General features: G+C 27.0%; 1 protein-coding gene and 1 long non-coding RNA gene across 2 annotated transcripts; one reads left to right on the plus strand and one right to left on the minus strand.

The window, feature by feature from the left end:
• Nucleotides 1-264: 264 nt before the first annotated feature.
• Nucleotides 265-4,788, plus strand: LOC149031032 (uncharacterized). The gene is made up of 4 exons (XR_016178084.1): nt 265-2,244; nt 2,359-2,476; nt 2,603-3,989; nt 4,166-4,788. It is a non-coding gene; the product is annotated as an uncharacterized LOC149031032 (long non-coding RNA).
• On the minus strand, nt 3,796-11,233 carry LOC107071266 (uncharacterized). The gene is given in 14 exon segments (XM_089177028.1): nt 3,796-4,116; nt 4,229-4,438; nt 4,531-4,757; nt 4,760-5,085; nt 5,087-6,645; nt 6,648-7,233; nt 7,312-7,382; nt 7,384-7,547; nt 7,629-7,941; nt 8,068-8,185; nt 8,300-8,589; nt 9,432-9,679; nt 9,786-9,932; nt 10,073-11,233. Coding segments are annotated over 14 exon segments (4,470 nt in total). The 5' UTR covers nt 10,092-11,233; the 3' UTR covers nt 3,796-3,924.
• Between the last annotated feature and the right edge of the window lie 334 nt (nt 11,234-11,567).

Genomic DNA, 11,567 nt, shown 5'->3' on the forward strand with positions numbered 1-11,567 from the left:
CACAAGAAAAATAAATATTTATTCAAAATTACAACAACAAAATATCTAATATTAAAGGTTTTAACATTATAAAAATAAAAAATATATAAATTATTAAATTAATAATTACATTTAAACATATAAAAATGTATGTACTATCAATAATAAAATATATTTCTACTTCTACTTCTATCTAATCAGTTAAAATGTATGAAATATTGATAGACAAAAGAAATAAATATTTATTCAATATTTTTAAAAAATGCATAATTATAATAGTCTTAAAATTATAAAAATAAATTAATAATTATTATTCGATTCATTAAAAGGTCAAGGGGCTGCTCCAGTTTTAACCTCGTACATGACTGAGCTATTTTTGACGACTTACCTGAATATTTATATAGGTACAAAGAACATACTTTCAAAATGTCAGAAGTCAATTGAGAAGAATTGATACATTTACTTAGCATTTAATTTAAATTTTAACAGAATTTTACATGAATTTTATTAAAAACAGTTAAAAAGGTCAAGTATAATATAATTACTAATTCATAGGTTGATCAATTAAATACAAATTTGTGTAAAAAAATGTAAAAAACCTAAATTTATTTGTAACAAAGACAATTAAAAAAAAAAGTTTGGGGTTCAGTCATTTCTTAGAATTTTTATCATAGCTGCTTTATTGGTTTTAGAAATTATACCATCTAAATGACATAATGAAGTAGGAATCGGAGTCATTGGGAACGAAAAAAGTTTTTCTACGTCTGTCACTTTCTGCATAGAAATTCTTAACATTCGACCGAATAATCAATTATTTATTATAAGTATATAATTTGTCTTATGCAATTATTTACCATTAGTTATAAATTTTAATATTACATTTTTAGATCACATCTTTGATGAGACAACTTCAAATAAAGATGTATTTGACACCGTCATAAAACCTATTGTTGATGCAGCAGTAAATGGTTTTAATGGAACAGTTATTGCATATGGTCAAACAAGTTCTGAAAAGACGTTTACTATGATGGGAGGTTTAAATGAACCTGGAATTATAATGCTAGCTATTGAACACATGTTCGATGCCATTGCTAATACATTTAAAAGAGAATTTTTATTAAGGTTTAACGTTATTTAGGTATAATATCAAAATACATTCTATTTGTTTCATAATGAAACATTTAAAGATGATAAGACAAGTTTAAATATATATGTAGGAAAGTTTTAAGTGTAGCAGAGGTAGACAAAAACAAGTATTCAGTCCTTTCTGTAGATCTTGTTTTATTGAAAAGGAAAAATCTATTCAGATTAAAAGAAAAGATTAGGTGGGCCATAAAACCATAAACGAACCTTGAGGGTTATTAGGATATTGGTGTAATAAAAAACCATGTGTGCAGTGTAGGGACCCTTTGAAGAATTTCCGATACCTGTGTAAACATATGCGATGCCATAAAAAGGGGTAACATTCCGATGTGCTAGATTAAGTTTCTGTATGCATAGTTCCCACTACCGAAAACCATAGGCTGTACCTGTCGGTGGACTATGGGGTGGATCCTTATGCTATTGGTCAGTAAGATTTGTAAGCTTCTTCCCTCTCAAAAAGGGGTGTAGGTGATTTCTGATATAAAAGACATGGAAAAGAATAAAAAAGCAGAGTCTCGGGGGTAGAAGTAAAGGAGTCTCAGTCGTAGAAGTAAAGCAGTCTCAGTCGTAGAAGTAATATAGTCTCAGTCGTAGAAGTAGAACAGTAGCAGTCGTAGCCTTAGTTAGATATCAGTTGTAACAGTCGCAGTTGTATCAGTTGTAACAGTCGTAAGAATTCAGTCGCTCATCTAAGTTGTAACCGTAAGATTGTGAAACTAATATTGTACCTTTTTCTAATACCTGTTTTAAATAAATCTTATTAGTAGGATTAAACTGGGTGTATGTTCACCTCGCACCTCTCACCCTAAATAAATTATCCCTACATATATATATACAAGTTTCACAATAAAATTTAGCAGATTTTGCTGGTTCAGAAAGAGCAGGTCAAGCAGTTACTATTGGAGAACGTTTTAAAGAAGGTCGACTTATCAATTTGTCTCTTTCTGCATTCGGATTCGTAATAAAGTAATTAAGTGAATCCCAAGACACACAAAAATATGTTAACTTTCGAGATAGCAAATTAACGAGATTGCTACAAAATTCAATTGGTGGAAATGCTAAGACAGCAATAATATGCACTATAACACCTGCTGCATTAAAAGAATCACAATATACGTTATCGTTAGTATATTACCTATAGAATATATTTTATATTATTTATTATAAAAAATGATTTTTTCAAAATAAAATGAAAAATTATTATCAATATATAATTTTTTGTTTACATATACTTAGATTTGCGTCACGTGCCAAGAGGATAGAAAATAAACCACAGGTTAATGAAGTTATGTCTGATGCGACACTTTTAAAATGTTATGTCAAACAAATATCCAAACTCAATTGTGAACTAGAGGTTTATATCTATTGAAAAGACTAAAAAATAGTTTTAAAATAACAATAGAGATTCTTAATTATAGTAATAATACTTGATATAAAAATATGTTTGAATATTCTTGTTTTTTTGTTCTTCTTTTAATAGAAAATTAAAAAAGAAAAAACTGAAGAAATGGAAAACAGATTGCATGAGAAAGATCGTATTAATCAACTTTTGGAAGAACGAATTGAATTATTAACAAGCAAAATTGTATCTAGGAATAATGCAAATAACGAAGACTCGTTTGGATGTAAATCTAAAAGAAGACGAACTTGGGCAGGACCAACATGTAAACAAAATGTTTAATTTTGTTCAAATTTTCAACCGTGTCAAGGTATGCTTAAGATCAAAGAAATGTCACCGGTAAAACCTTGTAGAAAAAGTATTATTCAAAGTGTTGATTTAATGGATTATCAAAGTAAGTAACTTTATCATTTTTATACATGTATTCTGTAAAGAAATGTATATTACAAAAAATAGACATCAACATCGTGTAACATTCAAGGACGATCTAAGCATTTATAAACCTAATATATAATATTTATGAGAGTACACGTATAAAGAAAAATACACCTATAAAGAGATATACACCATCTCAGTCAAAGTAATAACACAAATTATTATTAATAATTTTATTATTAATATTATTTTTTGCGATATTCAAGAAGATCAATCTCTTACACCGAAAAAAGTTTTACCTGAAAGACTATCATATCTACAACAAGAATGTGATAAACTTTGTGAATTTACAACATTACAAAAACAATTGTATATTGAGAATCATCAATGTAATTCCGTTGTAAGTAGAATTTCCTTAAAACTTTTATTTTATTATTTTGTTTACATTAAATATACAAATTTCTCTATTATAGGATGAAAAACAAGTCGAGATAGATAGGGGAAAATTCAGATTTGCAAAAAAAAAAATTAATGTTACTAGAGAAAATAATTTATAAAAAAATATATTATTAGAAGTATTAAAATATGCCACAAGTCCTATCAATATAGATGCAGAAAGCATAGAAATGGATTTATTGGATGACACATCACAAATTCCAAATGAAACAATTTTGGATATACCTTTTAAAGATATTGAAGTTAAACACGTAATTAATAAGTTGCAAAATAAAATAATGACAAGTATAAAACAACATCAGATAAAAAATTTGGAAAAAATTTCTTAAATCTACTAATAATACCTCATCATCATAACCTCTTATTACAAAAATCATTGCTCATAACATTTAGTCATTATATAAAAATAGTCATTTACAATAATACTTTCATATATACACATATAATGACTTTGCAAAAAGCAATAATAATTTCTATTATTTATAAAATATTTAAAATATGTCTCCGCAAAAAGTAGATAAAATTTTACATTATTTAACAATAACGTTCTTTTTTAAAAACTTTCAGTTCGTTTAATTAAATGAATACCTTGGCGTGGTACATGATATAACCTCAGAATCAATGTTCGTTTTTGCAGGTAAATCTTCAATATTTTGAAGTTTCATTAATTTCTTTTCAAGTTCTTTTATTTTCTTACACCGTGAACGACACAATTGTTTCATGAAAGATTTTTCTTTTTCTAATTTTTCTATTTGTACGTGTTTCTAAATAAAACATAATTTTATATATATTTATTTGATTTTATTGTTATAGAAAAATTATGACTAAAAAATAAAACCAAAATATTCATCGTATTTATAAAAAATGAATGCTTACCTCAACAATACCGCTACTAGTTCTACAAAATTGTATTTTACTGATTGGTATAGTTTGAACGTATTGACTTTTTTTATTAATAAATTGATTTTTACTCTTGTAACATTCTTTCATATTAATTTCACACATAGCATGTCTAAGTTTCTTTATTTCACTTTTGAGTTGAATGTTTTGTCAAAGAAAAATCAATAAACAAAAATATAAGTATTTCAAATCAATTAAAAAATTTCGGAAATAATGTTGTCGATAAAAAAGTATCATATACCTTATTTTTAAATGCCAAAAAATTTTCTTCCAAGTCTACACTTTTCCTGATATGGAAAACTTCCTTCTTGTATTTGTAATTGTAACGTAGCAATCCTTCCATTTTTAGATACCAATTCGACTTCTAACTCTTTTATTTGTTTCTTCAAATTTGCAAGTTTATCATTATTGTTATCTTCGTTACATTTCAACTGATCTTTTGATAGAAGTATTCCACAATTACTACATTTTGTAAGTTTGTCTTGTAACTTTTAATTTTCTTTCTTTAAAGTATCTATTTCAGTCTATTTAACTTTTTAGGATTATCATCACCAAAATACGAATATACCTTTTCCGTCAAAACATCGTTTTCTTTTATTAATACCTCTATTTCTTCATTTAAGTCTTCATTATTTTTTTTCAATGTTTTGTTTTCTTCCTCTAATTGTTGATTTTTACCTTTCAATTCGTCACATTGATCATCATTTATATATTTTAAATCTTTCTCTTTATCCAACAATATTTCTTTTATAATTTTTTTATTTTTTTCGAGCAAAGATTCATATCGTTTCTTTGTACTTAAATATTCTTCCAACAAATGTTTTTTCTTATCTAGCTCCATCTAAATTATTTTGTAAAGCTTTGTTCTGTTCGAGTAATACTTCCATATCCGTTTCTAATTTAATTCTACTATTACTGTTTCGAAGTTTTTGTTCCAATTTCATATTTTTTTCTTCTAATTGAGTATATTGTTCTTTCAATGAATCCAATTCTGTAAGTAAAATAACATCTTGATTTTTCCATTCTGTAAATTGTTTATTTAATTCTTCATATTTCATTATTTTTAAATTTAATGTTTCCTTCAAATTTTCCAAATGTGTTTCACTGTTTATTTTTAAACTTTCCAATTCTGATTTATATTTGTGTACATTTAATTTTTCTTCCTCAAGTTGTTTCTTTAAAATATCATATTCCGGTGTAATACTGTCTAACTTTATTTTATATTCGTACAACATGTCAGATTTGTTTGGTAACAAATTGGTAACTTCTAAAATGTGTGCATCTTTATTTTCAATTTCACAAGTAAGTTTGTTACAAGTTTTCGTTAAATGTTCCATCTCAGTATTCATTTTTTCTATATATTTATTATTCTCCGTCAATTCATCCATTTTTTTATTGATCATAATATTTACATTTGTTTCATTTATCTTCATACCTTTTAATTTCTCAATCAATTCCATATTTTCTCTTTTATACGATTCTACTAATTCAACTAGATCTTTTATTTCGATAGAAAGTTTAGCAATAGATGTATCTTTATTTTCCATTTCACGTTTTCATTCATTATTAATATTTGTAAGTTGTTCAATATCATTTTTTATTTTTTCAGAATTTTTATTACACTCATCTAATTCATCTGTTCTCATATTAAGAATATTCTTTAAATCTTTTTCATTATTTTCAAGACTTTCTAAATTTTTGATTTTATACTTTTTCAAACTTGATATCAAATTATCTATTTTGTCTTCATATTCTTCTCTGATTCGTATCGTTTCTATTTCTTCTTTTTTATTTATATCAATTTCCCTTTGTTGTATTTTTATTGCAGACTTTTTATTAAATTCTTCTTGCATATTATTATAAATCATTTGAAGTGATTGAATTTTGTTCATAAGTATCTCTTTTTCATTGTTATTTTCTTTCAATGTATGTTCCATAAGTGAAATTTTACTTAGTAATTCAGAATGTTTCATTTCTTGTGTTTTAATATCATCTTTTAAATTTTCTACTTCCAATTCTAGTTCTTCTGCCTTAAATCAAAGACATTTCTCTGCTTTTATACTTTGTTGTCTTTCATTCTCATATTTTTCTTTATCGATAGACAATTGTTCCTGTATGACATTAATTACTTCCTGTTCCTTTGAAGTAACTATTTCCAAGAATATAAGTAAAAGATTGTTTATAGATTTATCAAAGTAATTTTGACTATCTTCAATAGGTTTTAAACATTTCGTTTCATTAATAATGCAAGCTTTCGCAGAATTTAAATCATCCTTAAGTTTGTCAATTTCATTACTCGATGTATTATCTATTTCATACTTATCTTCATAAATTTGACAACTTATGTCAATGCTTTCTTCTATATTTTCCAATTTTTTTCTAAGCTATCATTTTTCTCTTTTTATTCATCGATTATTCTGTTCAAATCATTTACAATGTCTTCTTTCACTTGTATACTTACTTTCATATTTTCTATTTCTTGTTTCAAATTAGATTTTTCATTTTCTGCTTGTTCTTGTCCCATTTTATAATTTTCTATTTGGAAATTTTCAATGTCTGATTCGAAAATTTTTTCTAAATTTCTTATCTGATGTTGTTTTATACTTGTCATTATTTTATTTTGCAACTTATTAATTACATGTTTAACTTCAATATTTTTAAAAGGTATATCCAAAATTATTGTTTCATTTAGAATTTGTGATGTGTCATCCAATAAACCCATTTCTATGCTTTCTGCACTTATATTGATAGGACTTGTGGCATATTTTAATACTTCTAATAATATATTTTTTTATAAATTATTTTCTCTAGTAACATTAATTATTTCTTTTTGCAAATCTGAATTTTTCTCTATCTTGACTTGTTTTTCATCCTATAATAGAGATGTAAATTCACAAAGTTTATCAAATTCTTGTTGTAGATATGATAGTCTTTCAGGTAAAACTTTTTTCGGTGCAAGAGATTGATCTTCTTGAATATCGCTAAAAATAATAATAATAATATATTATTAATTGTTTATTGATAATAGTATAATAATTAATAATAATTTGTGTTATTACTTTAGCTGAGATGGTGTATATCTCTTTATAGGTGTATCTTTCTTTATACGTGTACTCTCATAAATATTATATATTAGGTTTATAAATGCTTAGATCGTCCTTGAATGTTACACGATGTTGATGTCTATTTTTTCTAATATACATTTCTTTGAAGCTATCGATGGAATCATCATCTTCTCTATCCTTTTCATCATTAATTAATTCTAATTCAAAATCCGTAAAAGCTATTTGAAATGCTAAAATTGATAAAATTAATATAAATTAAAAAATAATAAAAAAAACATGAATACATGTATAAAAATGATAAAGTTACTTACTTTGATAATCCATTAAATCAACACTTTGAATAATACTTTTTCTACAAGGTTTTACCGGTGACATTTCTTTGATCTTAAGCATACCTTGACACGGTTGAAAATTTGAACAAAATTAAACATTTTGTTTACATGTTGGTCCTGCCCAAGTTCGTCTTCTTTTAGATTTACATCCAAACGAGTCTTCGTTATTTGCATTATTCCTAGATACAATTTTGCTTGTTAATAATTCAATTCGTTCTTCCAAAAGTTGATTAATACGATCTTTCTCATGCAATCTGTTTTCCATTTCTTCAGTTTTTTCTTTTTTAATTTTCTATTAAAAGAAGAACAAAAAAACAAGAATATTCAAACATATTTTTATATCAAGTATTATTACTATAATTAAGAATCTCTATTATTATTTTAAAACTATTTTTTAGTCTTTTCAATAGATATAAACCTCTAGTTCACAATTGAGTTTGGATATTTGTTTGACATAACATTTTAAAAGTGTCGCATCAGACATAACTTCATTAACCTGTGGTTTATTTTCTATCCTCTTGGCACGCGACGCAAATCTATGTATATGTAAACAAAAAATTATATATTGATAATAATTTTTCATTTTATTTTGAAAAAATCATTTTTTATAATAAATAATATAAAATATATTCTATAGGTAATATACTAACGATAACGTATATTGTGATTCTTTTAATGCAGCAGGTGTTATAGTGCATATTATTGCTGTCTTAGCATTTCCACCAATTGAATTTTGTAGCAATCTCGTTAATTTGCTATCTCGAAAGTTAACATATTTTTGTGTGTCTTGGGATTCACTTAATTACTTTATTACGAATCCGAATGCAGAAAGAGACAAATTGATAAGTCGACCTTCTTTAAAACGTTCTCCAATAGTAACTGCTTGACCTGCTCTTTCTGAACCAGCAAAATCTGCTAAATTTTATTGTGAAACTTGTATATATATATATGTAGGGATAATTTATTTAGGGTGAGAGGTGCGAGGTGAACATACACCCAGTTTAATCCTACTAATAAGATTTATTTAAAACAGGTATTAGAAAAAGGTACAATATTAGTTTCACAATCTTACGGTTACAACTTAGATGAGCGACTGAATTCTTACGACTGTTACAACTGATACAACTGCGACTGTTACAACTGATATCTAACTAAGGCTACGACTGCTACTGTTCTACTTCTACGACTGAGACTATATTACTTCTACGACTGAGACTGCTTTACTTCTACGACTGAGACTCCTTTACTTCTACCCCCGAGACTCTGCTTTCTTATTCCTTTCCATGTCTTTTATATCAGAAATCACCTACACCCCTTTTTGAGAGGGAAGAAGCTTACAAATCTTACTGACCAATAGCATAAGGATCCACCCCATAGTCCACCGACAGGTACAGCCTATGGTTTTCGGTAGTGGGAACTATGCATACAGAAACTTAATCTAGCACATCGGAATGTTACCCCTTTTTATGGCATCGCATATGTTTACACAGGTATCGGAAATTCTTCAAAGGGTCCCTACACTGCACACATGGTTTTTTATTACACCAATATCCTAATAACCCTCAAGGTTCGTTTATGGTTTTATGGCCCACCTAATCTTTTCTTTTAATCTGAATAGATTTTTCCTTTTCAATAAAACAAGATCTACAGAAAGGACTGAATACTAGTTTTTGTCTACCTCTGCTACACTTAAAACTTTCCTACATATATATTTAAACTTGTCTTATCATCTTTAAATGTTTCATTATGAAACAAATAGAATGTATTTTGATATTATACCTAAATAACGTTAAACCTTAATAAAAATTCTCTTTTAAATGTATTAGCAATGGCATCGAACATGTGTTCAATAGCTAGCATTATAATTCCAGGTTCATTTAAACCTCCCATCATAGTAAACGTCTTTTCAGAACTTGTTTGACCATATGCAATAACTGTTCCATTAAAACCATTTACTGCTGCATCAACAATAGGTTTTATGACGGTGTCAAATACATCTTTATTTGAAGTTGTCTCATCAAAGATGTGATCTAAAAATGTAATATTAAAATTTATAACTAATGGTAAATAATTGCACAAGACAAATTATATACTTTTAATAAATAAATAAATAAATATACGCATAAGAGTTAATACCAAAATTAAATCCACCGTCTCCACGTTTCCTCATCTCTTGATCCGTAGACGCTATATAATTTCCTTCTACTGTCCTTTGCTTTGGAAGATTTTCTTCTTTCTCTCTTTTAATCAAGGGTCTAATCTTGATGGCAACTTTAATACTATCTGAAATTTTATTAGTTTTTATTTAATATTTCTTTACACTTTTACACTTTGTATTTTGTTTTCTTTTATAGTTTTACACTTGTTATTTAATAATTCATGTCTTAATAATAATTCATTTGAAACAAACTGATGATAAACACCTACTAAATCACTCGTCATTTAACAAGCGCTTTCAACAACGGTTTGAAATTAATTCAAATTCAAATCAGTGAAGTCAGATCGCGGAACATTTCGACCCCTTCTCTCGAGCCCAGCACACCTCGCACACAACGAAATGTTACGTGTCGGTGTGTCGGAAAACTGAAAGAAGCCGAGGAAGAGCCAAGGTAGCTGCGCGATAGAGGAGAAATAATACCCCCACCGTGCGTCGCGGAGAAATACATGGACACAATACACATTATTTTATACATCGGCTTCCCTCGGTTGTTTCCGACACACCGACACGTAACATTTCGTTGTGTGCGAAGCGTCCTGGGCTCGAGAGAAGGGGTAGAAATGTTCCGCGATCTGGCTTCACTGATTCAAATTCAAATACTAGGGACCACTCGTAGAAGGGACGCGCCAAAGAATTTTGGGGGACCGGAACTCATGTAGTCACGTGATTGCGCGCGAATGAATCAAACATTTTAAATAGTATAAATGTTGTATATAGTAATAGTGAATAGTGTAGGGGGTAGTAAAATATTGTAAAACTAACGAAAATACTAACTATCTTAAACAATAATAACCAAATATTAAAATACTAAATATAAAATACTAAAATATTAATCATTCAAATATTATACAATTTTTTTATTTTTCTAGGAATATATTTCCAGAAAATAGCTTTTATTACAACTATCGAAAATTGGGAATTGATGTTGATGCCATTTTATGAATACCCAGGAATCCTAGCTGATTTATTAATATTGGAAATTAAAAACAAATTGTACGAATGATTAAAATAATTGTAAATATAATATATATAATAGATAATTGTATTTATCAAAATTGTATAAATTCCTACAAGTTGTTTTGAAATTTCAAAATACTGTAATGCCTTTTATCAAATCAAATTAATTGAATCTTTCTTTTTGAATTTATAATAATTTTTTTGTGTAATCTATTCTATTTTAATATAAATTTTTTAATTATCATTAAATATGGTTCATTTTTTTTCTGTATTTGATGCAATTCATTATTTCATAATATTTTCAAACCAATTCACCATTCTACCCCCTACATTATTCACTATTACTATATACAACTTTTATACTATTTAAAATGTTTGATTCATTCGCGCGCAATCACGTGACTACATGAGTTCCGGTCCCCCAAAATTCTTTTGCGCGTCCCTCCTACGAGTGGTCCCTAGTTGTCTAGTTGTGGTCATATTTTTTACAATTAAAGTCCTATAATTAAAATGTCATTTTTTACATTCATAAAGTAAAAAAGACATGAGTTTAAAATAAATCGATCAACTTGAACACGATTTATATAATTTTAATTAAACTCGCACCGTTTTATGAAATAATTTTGTTTTTTATATAAGCACAAATGCCATTAATAACGTTTTAAGAAAATATTATTATCCCATATTTATAAGTATTTTCATTTTTGTATGAAATTTTAATATTTAAAACAATTAAATGAAAA

The sequence above is a fragment of the Polistes dominula genome, unplaced genomic scaffold (assembly GCF_049000335.1).
Source record: "Polistes dominula isolate Pdom_NZ unplaced genomic scaffold, Pdom_raw_medaka contig_12, whole genome shotgun sequence".
Taxonomy (NCBI): domain Eukaryota; kingdom Metazoa; phylum Arthropoda; class Insecta; order Hymenoptera; family Vespidae; genus Polistes; species Polistes dominula.